At 44.0% G+C, this 21,044-nt stretch overlaps 3 protein-coding genes across 3 annotated transcripts in view; 2 read left to right on the top strand and 1 right to left on the bottom strand.

The window, feature by feature from the left end:
* LOC311357447 (aldo-keto reductase family 1 member B1) overlaps positions 1–1,752 on the top strand; it is a 4,504-nt gene extending 2,752 nt beyond the window's left edge. Inside the window, exons 9-11 of the mRNA XM_084477403.1 lie at positions 651–734; positions 1,175–1,257; positions 1,524–1,752. Of these exons, the coding sequence (XP_084333529.1) occupies positions 651–734; positions 1,175–1,257; positions 1,524–1,557 (201 nt within the window). The 3' untranslated portion in view covers positions 1,558–1,752. The remainder of the gene's footprint in view (positions 1–650; positions 735–1,174; positions 1,258–1,523) is intronic.
* A 134-nt stretch (positions 1,753–1,886) lies between these two features.
* Positions 1,887–8,349, bottom strand: klhl36 (kelch-like family member 36). Its single transcript, XM_084477402.1, has 9 exons — positions 8,127–8,349; positions 7,863–7,946; positions 7,187–7,381; positions 6,712–6,834; positions 6,071–6,292; positions 5,372–5,680; positions 4,839–5,081; positions 3,530–3,687; positions 1,887–2,961 (listed from the first exon to the last, which is right to left on the bottom strand). Exons 2-9 carry the CDS (start codon positions 7,941–7,943, stop codon positions 2,307–2,309), a joined length of 1,986 nt encoding a protein of 661 aa, XP_084333528.1. The 5' UTR covers positions 7,944–7,946; positions 8,127–8,349; the 3' UTR covers positions 1,887–2,306.
* Positions 8,350–11,806: 3,457 nt separating this feature from the next.
* Positions 11,807–16,095, top strand: cotl1 (coactosin-like F-actin binding protein 1). Its single transcript, XM_084477934.1, has 4 exons — positions 11,807–12,222; positions 12,734–12,816; positions 15,184–15,341; positions 15,867–16,095. Exons 1-4 carry the CDS (start codon positions 12,146–12,148, stop codon positions 15,975–15,977), a joined length of 429 nt encoding a protein of 142 aa, XP_084334060.1. The 5' UTR covers positions 11,807–12,145; the 3' UTR covers positions 15,978–16,095.
* The last annotated feature ends 4,949 nt before the right edge of the window (positions 16,096–21,044 follow it).

The following is a 21,044-nucleotide window of genomic DNA, read 5'->3' on the forward strand; positions in this document are numbered from 1 at the left end:
TTCTTGACAGTATTTGTAAGTATAGTAGAATTTTATTTAATAGAGTATGACCATGGGAATAGAGTATGACCATGGTAAATCACAGGCAGTGATTTACCAAGAACCTTCAATGAGACAATGGATGTACAATGTACAATGGACGATGTACAATTGATGATCATTCTAGGGTGACTCGAACATTGGTAGCACATGCATCAAAAAGTTGGACAAAAGCGGTTCCCATGGTCTCTTTCTATTTAGGTGTGATATAAGGAAACAAAATTAAAACAGAAGTGGCTCGCGGTCTAGGCTAGGAGCCTAGTTACTTGTCAGTGGAACTACTGAGTCTCTGAGCTGATTAGCAGTATAGTAAAACCAGGAAGAGGGGGAAGTTGGGGCAGACAAGTTTTTGTTACACCTAAGGAGTGCGGGGGTCTTTCCTGGGGAAGAGGGCCATCTGCTATGGCGCGTTAGGTCTCGTGGCTAAAGTGTCAGTAGAGGAAGGGAGCTTTCTTTGAGCTTGCAAAAAAGACGTACTTAATCCTCATAACTATACGATATAGTACTTCAAGTGTTTGATGTGATGTGTCATTCTTATTTCCCACCAGTTAGTATGGATCTGTATGTGTGCAGAGGTACTCCGTTCTTCCTAGTGTGTGTGTGTGTCCCAGGTTTTGCTGCGCTACCACGTGCAGCGAGGTATATCAGTCATCCCCAAGAGCGACAGATCTCATCACATCCTCGAGAACACAAAGGTGACGACTGTCTCCTCATTCCTTCCTTCATTCTGTGCTTCCTTCTGTCCTCATGTTCTCCGTGTCTCTCCTCGTGTTCATATCCATTACTTCATCATTTTCCAGTTTCACCCACTATGGTAGCACTGGTATCTTCCCTTTGCTTTTGTGAGCACATACAGCTAAGACCAGTTTAGCATCCAGGTGTAATGCAGATCAGTATTTCTTTGTCCCTTGGCTATATTTCAGCTATTGCCTAAAGAGAGGTCATGTTCGAAACCAAATTGTGTTAGAGGAATCAATCTTTACTGGTGTTTGTGTAATCAATAAATCAGAAACATAATCAAAGAAAATTCAAATTAACGTCTTCAATGTTCACAAATTTCAGAAGGCATCAGACAGCATAAAACATTTTATTTTGTTGTGTGACAACGGCCAAGAGAATATATTGTTGCACGCAGATCTTTGACTTTAGTCTGACGGAGGAGGACATGGCAGCACTGAGGGGGCTGGACCGTGGATGGAGAGCTTGTGTCCTTGACCAGTAAGACGTTGTGCTCATACATACAAATACAAACAAATAAATAAATAAAGTCATGTCAAATGGATGTATCTAATTGCTACTTAGGGCTTTGGTTATGAACAGCGTTATGGAAGATGTGTGAGGCCTCATTATAATAACAGGGGTATTGGTCGTGGTATGCATTACCAAAGCACCAATGCATCAGTGCAGTTAAATAGCTTGAGGTGACATTTAAAGGGGGCTCAGAAAAGCAACCTAACAAATTCCTATGTATTTCTGGTTTTCAGGCTCAAGTCTCATCCTTATTATCCATTTGAATAAGCATGAAAGGGCAGAGAGAAGAAAAAGTGGAAACTTTTCCTTAAAACTGTATTATTCAGTGTTTTCCATCTCATCTCTTATGTTTGAAAATTATACTGTGAAATGCTCTGGCAAAACGTAGTACACAGATGTGTGTTGAAATTGTAAAACAAATAACTTGAATAAACTAAAAAAGATTCTTTATCTGAAATATGATGCAACTAAGTTTCCTATTTGCACCATCTTCCACATTAAAAAGCGTTGAAGCATTGAAGACAAATCCTCTGGTAAACATTAGGAAAAACCAAGAAACTAAACTGTAAAATGCACTGGCAAAACGTAGTACACAGATGTGTGTTGAAATTGTAAAACAAATAACTTAAATAAACGAAAAGAGTTTTTGGTTTATCCTAAAAGAAAATGCAACCAAGTTTCCTATTTGCACCATCTTCCACAGAAAAAAAGCGTTATCCATTGAAGACAAATCCTTTGGTAAACATTAGGAAACACCAAGAAAATAAATTAAATAAAGTGTCAATCCAACCAGTCAGGTCATTTTGTATCAGTATCTTAAATTATTTTACATAAACATCACACGTGAGTTTACTCTTTCTAGTCTGGGAGAACTCACTTTCACTGAAACGAAAATTAGCTCAGATTCAACCGTATTCAACAAGTCCTCTACAGGTTGAAGTCAACCCCACAACACAATGTGTGACTCCCACTCACTCATCATTAAGCAAACCGTGGGACGAACGTCTCGGTTCTCCTCAGATGGGGCGGTGGGGCCTCCGCCCCCGCTGTCTCCCACCGCCCTCCTCCTCCTCTTCCTCCTCCTCGTCGTCGTCTCTGGGAACGGCGGCGGGGGTTGGGGCGACGGCGGCGGCGGGGGGTGGTGGTGGTGGTCTCAGGGTGCACGTGCAGGCCGAGGCCCCTGCCAGCTGCTTGGGCAGCTCGGGGCCCCGGGCCCACTGCCCCGTGGCGGGGTCATACACCTGCGTGGCCCGGGAGAACGTCATGCTCTCCCAGCTGTAGCCGCCCAGCACGTAGATCCTGCCGCCCCACACCCCCAGCCCCGCCTCGCTGGCCGGCGACGGGAGGTCCGCCACGCGCGTCCACTGCCCGCTGGCCGGGTCCAGGGCCTCCACCGCCCGGATGTCCAGGCGCTCGGGGGCGTCCAGCTGGTCGTTGCTGCCCCCAATGACGTAGACGCGGCTGCCCAGCGAGGCCATGCAGTGCCAGCCGCGGGCCTCCCCCATGGGCCGGCGTTCCTGCCAGCCGGTTTGGGGGCGGCCGGGCGTGGCCCCCGCGGCCGGGGGGTCGTAGCTCAGCACGTCGCGCCGGTAGGGGCCGATCTGCTGGTCGTAGCCGCCGGAGATGTAGACGGTACCGTGGTGGACGGTGCCGGCGTGGCCGTAGGTACGCCTAGTGGGAGCGGAGACACAAAGCATGGCCGTGAGTCAACAGTGGAGGAGGAGGAGGAGGGGGCCCGGGGCCCGGGGGACGCCGACACAATAATGTAGGTCACAAGTTTTCTTTTTGAAGAAGTAGAGGCAAAAATGTTGCTTTTTGGTTTGTTTTGTTGCCACTATGGGAAAAAAATCACGGTTTAAAGGAAGTACAGTATAAGTAATATCTTGCAAACATGTTTGAAACCAGAAGAACCGGAACCAAAAGCTGAGTCCAATAAGGGCCCTATTCCAAGGGGATTATCTTTCTATCTTATCCTCCTTATGACCACTGAAGCTGTTGAAGCTATCTCTCTATATTCAATGACCTCATTCTATTTCCCAACTGAACAATTTGTTCAGGTTAACTATGTATTGTCACAATTAAAGCTAAACGTTAAAGGCTGTATTCATGTATTTACCATATGGTTAAAGGAGCCATTATCTGGCTCCTTCATGTCACTATATGAAGGAAAGGTCCACAAAGGCCTACATCCTGAGCGACATCCACTAAGCGGTTTCGTTGCGGGCCGGCATCATTCTACCTGGGCAGCCCAGCCACGTAGGTCCAGCAGTCCTTAGCAGGGTAGTAGACCTCGACGGAGGACAGAGGTCCTGTGGCGTTCCTGCCCCCTACGGCGATCAGACACCCGCCCGCTGCACCCAGGAAGAAGTGCTCACGCCGCTGGTTCATCGGAGCGCACTGTAACGACAAATCACCCAGGATCAGCCACCCCCAGGGGCCGACAGGCATTAAGATGATGGTGTGGTATAGTGTAGTGGAGCGAGACGGTGTATTACAGTAGAGTGTAGTGGAGCGAGACGGTGTATTACAGTAGAGTGTAGTGGAGCGAGACGGTGTATTACAGTAGAGTGTAGTGGAGCGAGACGGTGTATTACAGTAGAGTGTAGTGGAGCGAGACGGTGTATTACAGTAGAGTGTAGTGGAGCGAGACGGTGTATTACAGTAGAGTGTAGTGGAGCGAGATGGTGTATTACAGTAGAGTGTAGTGGAGCGAGATGGTGTATTACAGTAGAGTGTAGTGGAGCGAGACGGTGTATTACAGTAGAGTGTAGTGGAGCGAGGTGTATTACAGTAGAGTGTAGTGGAGCGAGGTGTATTACAGTAGAGTGTAGTGGAGCGAGATGGTGTATTACAGTAGAGTGTAGTGGAGCGAGACGGTGTATTACAGTAGAGTGTAGTGGAGCGAGGTGTATTACAGTAGAGTGTAGTGGAGCGAGACGGTGTATTACAGTAGAGTGTAGTGGAGCGAGACGGTGTATTACAGTAGAGTGTAGTGGAGCGAGGTGTATTACAGTAGAGTGTAGTGGAGCGAGATGGTGTATTACAGTAGAGTGTAGTGGAGCGAGGTGTATTACAGTAGAGTGTAGTGGAGCGAGATGGTGTATTACAGTAGAGTGTAGTGGAGCGAGGTGTATTACAGTAGAGTGTAGTGGAGCGAGGTGTATTACAGTAGAGTGTAGTGGAGCGAGGTGTATTACAGTAGAGTGTAGTGGAGCGAGATGGTGTATTACAGTAGAGTGTAGTGGAGCGAGGTGTATTACAGTAGAGTGTAGTGGAGCGAGACGGTGTATTACAGTAGATTCAAGATTCAAAGGTTTTTATTTGTCACATACTCATACAGGATGTGCAGTGAAATCTTTGTGTGACATACTCATATCGTATTTCCTGTGCTTAAAATATAAATAAAATTAATTAGAATAAAATACCATTTAAGTTTTAACAGAAACATATTATAAATGCAGAAGTGTATATATTATAAGAGTGTACTACATGGAGTTTGATCTAGTATATTGTTGTGTAGTGTAGTGTTGATGAAGTGGGGGGGGTACCTCTGCCCAGGTCCGGTGCCGGGGGTCGTATCTGTGCAGCAGGTGGCAGGCGGTGTCTCCGCTGTTGTCCCGGGACGAGCTGCCGCCCGCCGTGAAGATAAAGCCCCCCATCGTGGCCACGCAGTGGTGGCTCCGCTGGTCCGGGAGCAGGGACTCCTCCCGCCAGCACCCCCCCGCCGCCGTCCCTGAGGCCGCGTCCAGCCAGAACACACTGGCCGTCAGCTCACCTCCACGGTCCAGCACCTGGACACACACACACACACACACACACACACACACACACACACACACACACACACACACACACACACACACACACACACACACACACACAATGAGGAAGTGTGTTCCTAACATCTGGAGATTAGTGACTGCAATAACTTTGGAACTTGCCACATTTTGTTAACGTTTGAAATAAATCAGGGATGTTCGGCCGAGAAAAGGACGTAGAGAAAAGCCTCCGCTTCAACCCAACGTTCGAACGCCGCACAACGTGGACCGACAAAATGTAAAAACTAAACCAAAGTGTTCACCTCGCCTCCGACCAGCAGCAGCCTCTCCGTGGCCCCCCGGGGGGCTGTGCGCTGGGTCTGGAGGAGGGGCTGGGCGCTGGGCCGGGCGTGGTACGCCAGGGCCTCCTCCACCAGGGCCTGGCAGGCCGCGTCCCCCGGCAGCAGGGCCCTCACGGCGGAGCGCACGGGGCCCACCAGCTCCTCGGGGGCCAGCAGGGGCAGGCGGACGTGGGAGAGGAGCTGCCTACCGTGGGCCAGCCGCTGCTCGGGCCCCCGGCTCAGCCACTGCAGGGCCGCCTGCAGCAGGGCCTGCTCGCTGCCGTGCTGCACCTGGGAGACGCATTGGGGGGGGGGGGGGAGGGGGGGGCGATGGGCACACAGAGGTTATACAGGATGTCTGATTTAGGTGATCTCCATTAAAGACTTTGGCATGCAACAGGGATGTCTCTCAGGCTGAAATTCATATAAACGGTGCAGAGAGGACACTGAAGCTCTGCCGTTACCATCATGCAAACCACTGATTTATCGTGGCGTCAACCACGATTAAGGCTGCATTTTGTGACTGGAGAGCATTGACAGTTAAAAATGTGCATCTTAAAACTTGAGAGATCGACATAAGAACCAAAGGGGGTCATATAATTTATTTAAGGCTGAAACTTGAGGAGACGCTAACACTCAGATGCATTACGATACTGTCGGAGGGAGCCTTGTACTACAGACCTGCTCACTGGACAGGTAGGAGGTCAGCTTGGCCAAGGGGATGCTCTGCAGGAAGTCGGCTGTGAGGGACAGCGTGGCAAAGTGCCGGAGGATGAAGCGGTCCACAAAGGCCTCCAGCCGCTCCAGGCTATAGAAGAGAGCCAGTTCCTGCAGGTACAGGTAGTTGTCCTTGCCCACCTCCATCTCCAGGTACTGGCAGCAGAAGTCCACCGCTTGTGCTACCTGCAAAGTCCCATTTGGTTTGACATTTACACAGCAGGTTTATAGTGGGTGAAGGAAACAATTACATTGTCAAATACATTTAGGCAAAAAACAACAATGCATATGGTAAATATTTGCTGCTGACATTTAAGAACAAACATACAGAAACAAGATCTGGAGAGGTGGTGTCCCCTTATGGCCAATTGTTGTTATTGCATGTTAGAGAACAATGCAATTCTCTGAAATTGACTTATGTGATCGATCAAATCTTAAAACCAAGACACACATTGGAAGGACTGAAACTCAATGGTGCTTTGGAGATCGTTTGTCAGAACATACTTACAGGTAACGTGGACCAATTGGATTGACTCTGTGGTACAAGCTTTCGCACAGAAATCCCCCTATACCAGAGCTCATCACACAGAAAGACCTTTCTTCACCTGGAGCAGGTGGGCGGTCTCCAGGACATGATTGATGTTCCCGCTGTTCAATGGCAGCTCCCCGCTGTACATGAAGTCCACCACCGCCTTCAGACCCCTGTAGGACGTCCCCACCAACTCCACCTGGGGACGAGAGCAAAGGACAGACCAACGGCCGTGGAATAAAGATCCCAGAAATGGAGATAAAAGAAGAAAGTCAATAGACAGTATCTCCATGGAGAAGAAAGCGGAGAGAGAGAGAGAGAGAGAGAGAGAGAGAGAGAGAGAGAGAGAGAGAGAGAGAGAGAGAGAGAGAGAGATAAAGGTCGGCTACAGCACCCCTCAACAAACACTGCTGATTTCAGACAAATTACAGAATAAGCGAGCAAAGCAAATTCAGTGTGGCGACGTGAGAACAACAAACAACCATGAAATGTAACCATTAAGCCCACAGACAACAAGCACACACACACAACAGACACTCAGAGGGCCTCACCTCCGCCTGGCGCTGCTCCTTCATGACCAGGGTGAACATGGCGTGGAAGTAGGGGCTGGAGATGGCCAGGAGGGCCCTGTGGGCACTGAGGCGCTGGCCCCCGGCCACCAGCACCACGTCACACAGCGTGCCCAGCCGCCGCTGCTCCTCCAGCCCCTGCAGCAGCTCCAACGCCTGGCCCGCCCAGCCAAACACCTGGTGGTCCACAACAGGTCTCAGCCTCCACCATGTTAAACATTTAGGAGGTCAGCAAGCTATGTTAGAGTAAAGTGATCCTTTGGCCCAATAGTGTGAATGGTCAGTGTTAACCATTGGTAAACTGCATCCAAGGTCATTTCAGAGGGATAAGATAACTAGCCTAACTTCTTCTTCTTCAAATAATGTATTAACCGTTGGAGGTATTCAATTTGACAAAGACGATTGTTTTGGTGCTTTGAATAGAAGGTGATGTCTACTTATGATGTCATGATGTCTACTTATTCGCCTTTATCCAGGTCATTAAATGATTAAATACTATCACATTGCATTATGTGATCATAGCATGACTCAGGTAACCTCAGAAGGAAAGGGTAGTAGGTTACAATGAGGCAGGGGGTGTGCGTGTGCTTTGACGTTTATTTAACCAGTAAATAAACGACATCACTACCACTCAGATGTATTGCTATCGGAGGCTGACCTTGGACGATGCACTCAATCGCTGATGCTGTGACGTACAGCTGTGCGTACCACTCTCCATCGTGGCCTCTGACTTTGGCATTATCTTCAACACACACACACACACACACACACACACACACACACACACACACACACACACACACACACACACACACACACACACACACACACACACACACACACACACACACACACATCGTTTTAGTTTTATTAACTTTCTGAAGTTGTTTTTTCAAAATGCTTACATATCATGAATACTTACTCATTTGCGTTCTTGAGAGGGGTTATATATTTCTAATGTGATATGATCATCATCCCTTTAATATAGCTGCACATGAAGAAGTAGTTGTTGCGTGTGGCTTACGAGTCTTTAGAAGAGGATAACTAAAATGACTGTTATGTTGTATGTATGTATATAAGTAACATGTCCTTATTTTAAACAATATATATCTTGCTAAAATGCTATTAAACGTTTTTGAATAATTTCTTCGAGGCTGTCCATGGTCCTAACACTCGATGCTGTTGGCTCAACATCATCCAGGAAGTCTTCTGTGAAGTCCACTGACCAATCAAAATCTGCATGGGAGGCTCATCGAGGTACATTCAAGAAGACGACGTTGCAGTGTTCCAAAATACCCGGGTACGTAATTTGTTCGTAGGCCTAATGTCAGAATGAATTGACACTCATACACTTATAACTACATGCGAGTTCAAAAATGTGTGTAAAGAATGTAAAAGTGCAGTAAAAGCCATGGACCCGAAGGAAGATTATAAAATATGTATATAATTCCTTATCGTAAAGAAATTAAGGATTTCGGGATGAAAAAAAATTACATTTACATATAAAATGTAAGCGTAATTCAAAAGTAAGCGCTTATTCCATATGGCTTTAGAATGCATAATGGTATTTGGGCATTCTAAAATAGAATATCAATTTTCAAATTTATGTTGACTGCTAAATGTTGTAATAGTCCCGTATAAAGTGGTGTGTTATATGTTGGAAAATAGCACATCTTTTATGTTTTTGCACACATTTAGTGCATTAAAACACAACACATAGTTCTGGGTCCGTGTACTTCGCGGCCATTCGATTTTCCTTTCAGAAACGGGTATTAAAAAACAGAAAACGAGTGGTTATTTGATTTTCGTTTTAAAATACAAAAATTGAAATTGAAATACAAGGCGACAAAAAAAAAAATCACTAGAAAACAGAAACGAAAAAAAGCCTGTTTTTTCATATTCTGAGACCGGAAATGTTGTCATTTACAGGGCAAGAGCGCCAGCGCCAAATGTAAAATTGCCAGTGTGCCGGTTTTGCCAGGCTAAAATGGCTTTGGAATCCTACTCTGATGTGATTTTGGACATGGCGAAACAAGGCCTGTCATCCACAGAAATATCTGTGCGCATATCACAGGAAAGTGGGGGCACAAGAGTACATGCATAGACGTCTATGTCCTGCATCTCTAAAGGGATCCCTTAGCAAGTTCATCATGATTTATCATGATTATAAATAACAAATAGTAAATAAATAAAAAAGAATTAGCCTCAGCCTACCATAGGTTATTTGTAAGTAATCACAGTAAACAAACCTCACAGCAGTGACAAATCCCATAACATAAACACCCAAATGCATGCACACTGCATTAATTGCATGATAAACATATATCAGCTGATATGATTTTGGAATATGGGAATCATGTTAATTTGTTATTTTCTAGACGGGACCTACATATGGAAGAAGGATGATAAAGGGGTATCTCGCTATGAAAGGAGTGCATGCAGCAGAGACACGAATTGGATCAGTGCTCAGAACTATGCATCAGCCTTACCATGAAGCAAGACGTCAGGTATGCTACTGTCTCAGCCATAATATTTTACATCATCAAACTTGTGGAATTTCTGTGTAACTATGAGCTAATGTGTGTTGTTGCAGTTATTTAGCCTGTATAATATTAAAAACTATAATAGTATAACCAGACAAAATGCAATCATTTTTATTTTATTCATTTATTTGAGAGGGACAAAACAAATAGGCATTGTCACATTTAGAAAACCTGAAACCAATGCAGTGTACATAGGACTAATGGGATTTTGTATACAATGAAATATTTACATTGTTTTCTTCTCTCTTTTAGGGTGCCCGCAATCTCAACCCCGTACCATATCAAGCTGACTACATGGGTCACAAGGTTCATATGGACCAAAATGAAAAACTGGCTATGTTTGGGGTCACCCATGTTTTAGCCATCAAATTAAGCTGTGCATGTAAACATACTGGCTTCAGCAAAAGGTTGTTGCTCATTCTACAATGCCTATAAAAAACAACCTTGCTCTACATTTTGCACAGTGCACAGAGGTCTCCTGCCACTGTTCCACACATGTTTTGCAGCCAATAATGCTTCGGCAACACTGTACGAAGACTGGCTCCTCGATGAACTCTAAAAAACAAAATGAGAAAAACTTGTCATTCTCTGTGTGTGTGTATCCCCATCTGTCCTTAAAGTGTTCTTGATGTATTGGGTGATGGTGTTCTTTTTACTAAACAAGTTTACAACATTTCTTCTTATTGTATCATTACACCATTGGCTGTTACACAAAGGTTTGCATCAGTACATGTAATTCATTGTTGTGGATGAGACACAGCTGACCTTGGTTAGAGAATGTAAAAATCTATGTGTATTTGGAAATCTCAAATTCTGGCACACCAAATAAAAAGGATCCAAAATTATTTTACATGTGGGACAATTACTATCTATTGCATACTTACTCATACAAACAACACAGCATAACCTGTGCTTGATGGTCTGTAGCTGGGAAGGACTCAGTATGACTCTTTTAATGGCAGCCACATTGGTGAGCTCTCTGATTGCTGCAGTGACATCTGGTAGGCTCTGTGATGCCAGTACAAGCTCTTCTACTTTCTCAGTGACCTCTCCAATGCCTGCAGCTCCTTCATCTTTTCGGCTGTTACAAGGAAAAAACATAATATATATGTACTGGTTGTGTTTTAGCAGTTTTGGTAGCGGTGGTGGGGAGGAAGCCTAACCTTTTGTTTGAAAGATTAGAAAAGGGGGGGGGGGGGGTTATTTATGAATGTAGTTTGGCCATGTCAGGGAAGCTTCTTATGAAATTCGTTCATTCAAAACAAGACACTTGTTTCACACACACAACAAAACAGCAAGGGGGGTGGGGGGCGAGCTCAATTCCTATCCCTGATTATGGGAATATGTTTTTTTAAATAAATCTTTGTCCCAAACATTATAGAAGCCACTGTATATACAAAAGCAGTAATGTCCAAAGGGGCAAACAGGTGCTAAAAAAAAAGGCAAAAAAGTTTTTTTTAATAGACTGAACAGCAAACTGAACCACAATGCATTACAACGTTTGGACAAATAACAGTAATATGATATTCTGCTGTCATGTCGTCTTCCCTGAGACACACTCTTTTATTGTTTCGGAAAACGACGTACTGCTCCTAATGTGTCACGGTACTGTAAATGACAACATCCGGTCTCAGAATATGAAAAAACAGGCTTTTTTCGTTGTTTGTTTTCTAGTGATTATTCTTTTTGTTATATGAAATAGAAAATTAAAATCGAATCATTTTTTAAATTTCGCTCATCCCTTTTTGACAATGAAAAAGAAAAACGCCTTGTATTTCAATTTCAATTTTTGTATTTTAAAACGAAAATCAAATAACCACTCGTTTTCTGTTTTTTAATACCCGTTTCTGAAAGGAAAATCGAATGACCAAAAGATACACGGACCGTTCTGGCTGCAGACCTTTGTTCCTAATCCGCAATGTGGGTAATTGTCCACTATGTGGCGAGATTACCCTGCAGAATAGTCTGGAGAACGGGCGGATTTAATTTGAATTGTCCCTTCATTGACCATTAGGAGGAGAAGAATCCTGTGAACCGGGGACCTCACCGTCTGCAACCTGATTGACAAACATCACCAACGCCCATGCACTTGAAATATAGGAAATGAATCGAGCTACCAGAAGAGTCTCTTTTTCCCGATAATTGAGAGGAGACCTATCCCACTGCCAGCTGCACCACTTCTGCTCTTTGTGCGTCCGCTCCCCCTGTTTGATAGCGCAGCAGGCAAAGGCCGATTGTTCTCGTTGCGGCTCGTGAGTTGAGAGTGAAACAGCTCTGACAGTCCATTGTATAGCTTAATAGCTATTTGAGTGAGAGACTGTTCGCCCCTTCATCTGCTTCTCTTCGACGATCTGCCCCTCCGTCCTGCTGACTCCTCTGCACTCTGTGTCCATCCAAAATGGCAACGAAAATCGATAAAGACGCCTGCAGAGAAGCTTACAACCAAGTGAGGGACGATAACACAGAGATAAATTGGTGAGTGTTCCCTCTTATCATGTCTCATTGAGCGATACCGCTAGGCACATTTTACGTTATATGTCAATTGGCATGCATATCGACATTGCATGCCTGTTCGCCCAATTTTTGATATTTGGAAGATTAGTAGTCTGGTGGTTTAATGTTGCATCTTCTAGAATACATTAGGTGAATAAGGCGAGCGGTGCAGAACTATTTCCTTTGTCCTATCTCCAGACGGGGTACTGTGACACGTATGTCTACGCACGATCTGATACCCGGCATAGTTTAGATTAGCCTTGTTATTCCTAACACGGTATTTGAATGTCTAATGAGAAATGTAATTCCACGCTACATAAAAAATAACCCATCTAATGTAACGTTAATGCATAGGCCTATTTGTTAACATGTGTAGGCCTTATGGGAGCGGAGGAGATAATATTTGGCAAGGATCCGTTGAATCACTGGAGAATTGCATAGATTATGAATGGATGAATGCACGTTTTAATGAACTGTTTTCAATATTTCCTAGGGCGTCGTTTATATACGAGGGCTCTATGATCGTATCTGGGGGACAAGGCACCGACTATGAGGAATTCAAGAGTCAGTGCAAAGGTAAGGCCTTCAGTCTACAGACTAGTCTATATCGGAGCAATTTTCTTTCCATTTCTCCTATTGATGGACCACCCTTTCCCCACCCATATAGGGCCTAAGCTATATGAATATACATTTTCTTCATGTGAAGTGTATTTGCTTCTTGGTGTCGCCAGTGTGTTGGCGTGTGCGGTCTGTTTCATCACTGTACTCGTCATGCAGTAGGAGGTTGTATGGCACATAGCTTGACGGGGTGCTTGACTTGTTACGCTCCCAGCCAGGACACTAATCTTTTAAGAGTCTTTCTGCTCGGGCCGTCATCTCGCTAACCGTTGAACACTTGACATTGTAAACTCCATCCCCTCTCGGATAGCCTAGTTATCCCATAGCATTAGAGGCTATGCAGCTTTGGTGATCTATTGACCTGGATTTATTTTCCCTATATTAAAAAAAGCGTTTATAGCTGAAGTACTAAAATGAGTTGTGTTGCCTGTCTTAACCTCAAGCAACAGTTAAAATCGAAACATATGTAGAATTAGAACACGCCCCCCTGACGCCCACCCTCCAGCGACTCAAAAGTTGGGTGTGGCGCGCCAAAACTCGCAAGTTGTTCCTGATGCGCATGTCCTCTGGCTGTTCTTTTCCGCAACATTTTCAGGCCTGTATTCCCATGTGGAAGGGAATCATGTTATTTATCTTATAGCCTGATTAGTACCAATAAATTCAATTCCTGTAGGTATACCGGCGGCTTAGACTTATTGTAGCTCTTCATTTAAAGCGAGCAACATAAATGTTTGCCTCACTTCTTTTGTCCTTTGTATGTGTATTTTAAATGAAATGAATGAGCCTACACGTTTGAAATATTTGGCTCACCACGGATCAATATCTTTGATTTGGTTCAGTTAGATTTTCTCGCCATTTTCTATTTTTATTTCTTGCTGTCTCATGGTTGTCATAATCGCGCCGAAGTTTTGGAGCCACTTGAGGCAGACTGCAGTGTCAGCACTGCCAGAAGAGTAGACTATACACACACACACACACACACACACACACACACACACACACACACACACACACACACACACACACACACACACACACACACACACACACACACACACACACACACACACACACACTGCTGCAGGGCATTCTCCACCCCAAAAGCCCTCTTCCTGCCTTGCAGTGCCAGTATGGCCTACCTTCAGTGAAACCTTGAAGAATACCAATGAGTCACAACAGCCAGAAGCTACGCTTTGGACTGCTCTGTTCCTTTCACGCAGTGTGTACAGTTAATGGGGTGTTGTTTAATAGTATATATTCAGGGTTTATCGCTGGGGTTTGGTGTGTTTCTAAGTCTGTGATTGTGTCTCTCATGGGAGTTAAAGATCAATCAGGCGCATGTGAATGCATGGTTTTTTTCATTGTTCTACAAACACTTGTTAATATGTCACCAGTAACAGACATGCTTGTAACTTTGCCAAGGTTAGATTTATTTGATGTCGCCAGAGGCCATCTGTGATTTATATGAATGTTGAAAGGCAAACACAAATTGCCATAGCTAAGGTACAATAGCCAATACTCAAGGTAAGAAAAACAAAAGGAGAATACATCTAATTCTTGGTATGATCATTTATAACACATCTTCTTTAGGTCGTTCACCTTAATGTGACTGACACACACAAACTTTATATTATTGCAGTTATGTTCAAGGAGGAACATGAAACTGAAACATGATGAGTGGCTGCTCTGTGGTTTCATACTAGTGCCAGAAGTTCTGCCGTTAACATTATTAACAACATGGTCCAGAACATATTATGTTGTAATTAACGGCATAAACTAAAATTGCATTTTATTGGTCTCTGGAAAAGTATATGCTGACAAAGGCTACTGTCTTTTTTGTAATTTGACCTTAACAGCAACCTAGTACTATCTCTGCAGATTTTTCAGTATTAGTTTCATCGTACGTCTCATTTTGACAGCCGACTTGCTTCAGATGGAATCAATAAACAAGTCTCTATGAATATTCAGGTCACTGTGTTGCACTCTGTCAAACACTCACACCTTAGAGGGCCTATTATTTTAGATATAGATCCTGCCTAGTCTTTAAGCTATAGGCCTAGTCTTTAGGCATAGGACCTAGTCTGTTTGATATAGGGCCTAGTCTGTTTCATATAGGGCCTAGTCTGTTTCATATAGGGTCTAGTCTTTTAGCTTTAGGGCCTAGTCTGTTTGATATAGGGCCTAGTCTGTTTCATATAGGGTCTAGTCTTTTAGATTTAGGGCCTAGTCTTTCTTTGGTGGTGGCAGATTGTATTTGGGACATATGTGTATGTGGTCCATCCCCCATCTAGTGTTCCCTCTCACCCTTCGCTCTCTCGCCCACAGATGATGTCCGTCTCTATGGCTTCGTGCGGATCACGACGGGGGACGCCATGAGCAAGCGGGCCAAGTTCACCCTGATCACGTGGATCGGAGAGAACGTCAGCGGACTGCAGCGGGCCAAGATCAGCACAGACAAGACGCTGGTCAAGGACATCGTGCAGGTAATTTGGGTTTCTGCACTACGCTGTCATTTCATCCTTTATGCACCATACTACAATAATATTTATTTTATGTGTGATTTCTTTTTTTTTTGTGATTGCTTTCATAGATGGCATTTTTGTATACCTAATGGTGATTCAAGTAAAAAATTTGATACATAGATTGCTTGTGGTGCTTTAGTGGCTGTTAGCTTTTCTAAAAAGATGCACACTTCAGCACTCAAGCAACCTGACTGTTTACATATTTCCTCATAGTTTATTGATTTTAAGGGTATGGGTTGTCCTTTGACCATTGTGAACCCCTAATTAAACCACGGTAGCAGTTTACAATGCCTGATAACCACTCGAGTCCATTAAGTAGTTCTTTCATCATGCATCATGCAAGAGCATTTGTTGTTTTTTGCCATTCTCAAAAACAAAGCACTTCTCGTAGATCAAACCACAATGTTAAAAAAAGCGTTCAGCCTATCCGTCATGTATAGACTCTCCCTGACCCGTGTGCCTTGTTCCATCCTTCCTCCCCCGCAGAACTTTGCCAAGGAGTTCATGATCAGTGACATCCGGGAGCTGGACGAGAACTACATCCGCACTGAGCTGAAGAAGGCCGGCGGTGCCAACTATGACGCCCAGGCCGAGTAGCGAGACGGGGGGGGGGTCCCCAGGCAGCGTTGTTTGGGTGGGGTAGGAGGGTGGGGGTGGGGGGGTTAGGAGAGGAAGTTGAGAGGAAAGGGGAATGATGCATGGGGAGCTAAAGGTAGTGTGGACTTTGGTAGGACATCAGAGAGAGAGAGTGGGGATATAGAACTTCTGAACGGATAACACACACACACACACACACACACACACACACACACACACACACACACACACACACACACACACACACACACACACACACACACACACACACATTCAAGTGGAGGGGCAAAACTACGTTGCTTTTTTTGGTACTACACATACTGTATATGCATGTTGCAAAAACACACTGACATACATTGATACAAACACACCAAACATAATGCCAACCAAACAAGATCCCTCTCCCCTGTAGCCTGTATGCCCTGTCCTAGTTATTATGTCATGGTCGCTCATCTACTGTGCAGTGCATCATCATCTCACATGTCGTCATCTCAACCTGTGCTGTAGAGGAGCTAAAGAACCACTTGGCAACATTGACAACAACTCTATCTGAACCTCACTCTTTATCACAACTACACTCGGATAAACAACAAATGGAGGTCTCCTCTGAAATCTATATTTTATTGGCCTTTAGTATTACAAAATTTGGAACATGAGCACACCGTGAATGATTTGTTTTGTGCAACATTCCACCTCAATGCGGCTTAGAACTTTAATAATGATGATCATTATTATGGATAACAAATTTGTTTTTTCTTTTTGGGGCCAACATTCATACACTTGGTGCAAGTAGAAACGTATACAGCCCTAATTGTTCTATAAAAGTGGACGCACAAAGAGTTAACAGTAATGAATGTGGTGGAATGTCATCTTGCACTTGCACTTGCACAGGATTTGCATCTTGCTAGGTAGCCCTTTGGTGACTCGTGAAATCCCACCAAGGCAGTAATGTATGGATAACAGCCTAACGAATTGTTGCAGTTACATTTTGTTGCAATGTTGTATTTTTATTTTTTACATTAAACTAGACCTTTTATGGCTGTTTGGTTTTTAAAAGCAACTCCTTGTCCTCCCAAGTCTCTTATGTTTGATTTCATTTTCATGTCTTCAGTTTTTTAACAAGAGCAATGTTAACAATAGTCCAGAGACGGTCCTGCTCTGTGACAGGAACTGGAAAGGAAGCACATGAGATTCTAGGCCACTGATGGGCTATCATTTCCCATGGAGGTTCAAGAGTTTATTTTAGGCTTTTCATTCCATCAAATAACTACACCCAATGAATCCACAGAATAATGGAGGATTTAAACACTGAAACTGGAAGGTGTAGATATGGGGTTGTAAATGGAAGACACAATAGCACACAAACAATTGCTTCTTTCCTTCTTTAGTTCAGTTTGAGCATGTACAGCCTTATTACCTACCTAACGGGCATAGAATGTGAATACAAAGAAATCTTCCGGATATTTACTCCCAAATTACAGAACAACATCGACATTGTAATCCACTGAGATATGGTTGAATTCTCTCTTTACTAAATATTCATGAGTAAGAGCTTTTAGAAGTTAAACAAACACACAAACAGAAACAGTCTTTGTCCTGATGGCCCTTTTGGACCCTCCACCTATTTGAGGTATCATGCATATTGTAACCCACTGTGCTGAATGCCTTAATCTCCCATGGAGAGAGGGGCATCATGGGAGTTTGTGGACATTACACTGTGATTGGTTGTCCTCCATTTTTAGGGTTTATATTGACCCATACTTTACTTCTTGGTAGAGCAGCCATGTTGAAATGTCATCTTACCCCTCAAGCAGCCATTTATAGGTTGTAGTAAATTGTTTTGAACCATCCTAAATGAAATATCGTATTTTTTTTCTTTCTCTTGTACTGTTCTGAATTTGTCTTTTGAGATGAGTTTTATTTTCTCTTAAGAGATGTACCTTTGATATCAACGTAAGAGCCATGTTATCTTGGTAATTGGAAGAAAATATAATCAAAAAAACAATAACAGGAAAGGAAATGTAACGGGCACAATCATTTCAAAATTAAAGCTGTTTTTTTCCTAAATGTTTTCTCTGTTGTTTATCTCGAGAATCCCATTGAAAAGGTGTTTTTGTTATGATATGAATATGGTTAACTGTTAGTGTTCGGATTGGTGCCTCTCTATTGGCCTATGATGAGGTAATGGGTGCCTCTCTCTTTCAGTGCTTCGAATCGCCACGGCAGTCACGGCAAACTGTCTCCCAAAAGCTTGAGGGACTCAAACAGGTTGTCATGGTCACCAATACTGTTGTGCTTATAGCCAATCACAGCTCAGAGGTAGAGGCAGTGGGCTATTCTGCAATACAACCCACCTCCCCACACCACCCACCACTCTTCATTACTCATCCGCCCCCACCCCCTTCTGTGTCAATGGCTTAACCCCATCCCAGAATGCAAACTGAATTCTCTGTGCTCCTTCCTCGAATGGCCCCTCGTCCTCTTTCCCTTTCTTCCTCCTAATTGTGACTTTTTTTTGTTTTTCAAACTCCAATGACTCACATTTAACTCTGAGTTAACTCGGTTCAATGGTAGTAGTATCTCTGCATTCTACACCTCACAATGTTAAACCACCCAAAATGATATTATATACGCTATTTGGTAGATGCTTTTTTTTCATTAATACACAGGATCAGATGTTGTAATCCCTTGTGCCAAAATCCAAGGAAAACACATGTTCAGAAGCCCCTGCCCAAACCAACCTTATAAGCACGCTGGCCACTAAGCTACCAACCAAAGGTGAAAAACATGAGACGAATGGCCCAACTAACAGCAGTAAATACAGCAGTATGCAGTATGCAGCATTCCATTGGGGTTATCAATTGGGCACCCTCTTTAACTGATGTTTCGTTAAGTTAGGCCCACGACACCTCCTGAGGGCTTAACAATGAAACCAGCGTCCTGAAGTCACCCCCCTCTATGCTGCCACCACATTACCACATTTAATGCATCTAAATACTGTCTTTACTGCATCGTACCCCTAGCCCTACCCCTAACCCTGATCAAACAAACACTTTAGCACATTAGTCAGCTGGCTTACCTTGCTTTTATAACAAAGCATTCTTTCTGAGCAGTGTGGAAATAATATCATATTACCGTTATTATAATAATATAATCACAGTGATCTTCTTGAGCAGAGTGATCAGGTAGGCTAAGTGCTTAGATAGATTTAAAAGATCAATGATTAGTCAATAATCTGAAAATGTATGTGTGATTTGATTTGGGCCCCATATATCCTGAATATGCTACCATTTTAACTCAGGCAAGGTTGGTGGTTTGGCGTTATGCATGGTGATACTGCTGTCGGAGAAATGTATGACTCTTTTTTCTTATCTGTGTGTTTTGGTTGGTTGATTGTGCAGAAATTGTTTCTTGTCGACTGGTTGTGGGTTTGGGAATTGCAGTGAACCCATGGGACTAATTGTGTGTTACATAATAACAGAGTCCAGGATCTGTGGCCCAGTGTTCCTGCAAGTTCCTGTTTAAGATGTAGCCAACTGAATACATTAACACTGTTACACACATCTTTAGCTTATGGGACAAAGTGTTACTTGTCAGTTTACTGACAGAAGTGGGGAAGGAGAGATGGTTATAGTGTGTGTGTTTATGTGTGTGTGTGTGTGTGTGTGTGTGTATGTGTGTGTGTCTGTTTGTGTGTGAGTGTGTGTGTGTGAGTGTGTATCTGTGTTGCATGCATGCAAGCCTGTGTCTGCATGTGCATGCACGTATGTGTGTGTGTGGATACCTGATGTTCTCCTGTGTGGGAGTATAAACTGCCACACAGTGACAGGTGGCCAAGAGTCCCAACAGACCTTATTAATAACGCTAATTTACTTTGGGAAATTTAATTGACTTGATGTCACAGCAATGGGTTGCCATTGTCACTGATTACATCACATTGAATTCACCTGTATCCAGCAGACTTTGTTTTTTAGACGCTCAGTCCCTCTCCAGGATTTTACTTTGAGCATTTAGTCACAGCCCTCAGGGCAAAAACATGTTGTTGAATGCATGACCCTTCAACAATTGAACCCCATTTGTTTGCAGAAGGATAAACACCAGACAACCACTTAACTGTTGAAACAACTTGGGTCCGAGGGGATTGTCTTGGATGATTACAGTGTTGCTCTGGTTTTCTCCTTTCGCTGTCAGCGTTTGCAGTACTTTGGAATGACCTACATGTTCTGACAGCCCAATTGAGCTACAGGCCAAAAAGACCCCACACACACACACACACACACACACACACACACACACACACACACACACACACACACACACACACACACACACACACACATCCCCCCCCCCCCCCACACACACACACACACACCCACAGGCGCAGCATTACACATCTCATAATGAGTGTGGGAACACAAGTCAACACGTGTGTTTCATAGCAACCACCTGATGGCTCGACACACTGTGTGAATGCATCACGGTAGGTAAATGAGAATGGAGCTAGCATTAAGCGTGAGAGCCATGCAAAAGGGAATCTGAGAAAGTTGTTTTACTCCTCCAGCAAATGAGCTACGGCTGGGAGCAGTATTCCACTCGGTTTGCTTCCTGCATTCCTCAGACCTCGACCCATCATAGCTCAGAGCCCACACAAAGTCATGTGCTCCTGCCCAGTGTATGTGTTTCTACGTGTGTGCGTGTATGTCAGAGACAACCAAGGAATGTGTGCCAGAGAAGAGAAGAATAGAGGAAGATTACAATAAATAACATGCGGCCATCTGCCTGTGATATTGCATACCCATGAAGACTATTGTCTAATCATTTTTTTCCGCAAATGGAATAATCCATTCGCCGAAAAACAAAAGCCACATTTTCTACTCAGTTCTTATCAAAGTGCAGCCATCCCGTCTCAGTTGATTAGTGAATTAAATATTTAATTTACTCCCAGACTGGGAGTAAATTAAATATTTAGACCTAACCCCTAATCCAAACCGTCCAATGCACTCCAATTCCTCTGTTTCTCAGCGCGGTGAAACGACACCCCTTCGCTCCGGCCCGATGAGCTCATCA

This window comes from Micromesistius poutassou (assembly GCF_964030765.1).
Source record: "Micromesistius poutassou genome assembly, chromosome: 13".
Classification (NCBI taxonomy): Eukaryota; Metazoa; Chordata; class Actinopteri; order Gadiformes; family Gadidae; genus Micromesistius; species Micromesistius poutassou.

Bases quoted from the DNA above. Each gene is read 5' to 3' on its own strand.
- klhl36 (XM_084477402.1), bottom strand. From the start codon at position 7,943: ATGCCAAAGTCAGAGGCCACGATGGAGAGTGGTACGCACAGCTGTACG. The intron at 6,293-6,711 runs GTGAAGAAAGGT...GGGACTTTGCAG, and splicing joins AGACCGCCCACCTGCTCCAG to GTAGCACAAGCGGTGGACTT. The intron at 3,688-4,838 runs GTACCCCCCCCA...TTGTCGTTACAG, and splicing joins GGCACCGGACCTGGGCAGAG to TGCGCTCCGATGAACCAGCG.
- cotl1 (XM_084477934.1), top strand. From the start codon at position 12,146: ATGGCAACGAAAATCGATAAAGACGCCTGCAGAGAAGCTTACAACCAA. The intron at 12,223-12,733 runs GTGAGTGTTCCC...AATATTTCCTAG, and splicing joins GATAACACAGAGATAAATTG to GGCGTCGTTTATATACGAGG. The intron at 15,342-15,866 runs GTAATTTGGGTT...CCTCCCCCGCAG, and splicing joins TGGTCAAGGACATCGTGCAG to AACTTTGCCAAGGAGTTCAT.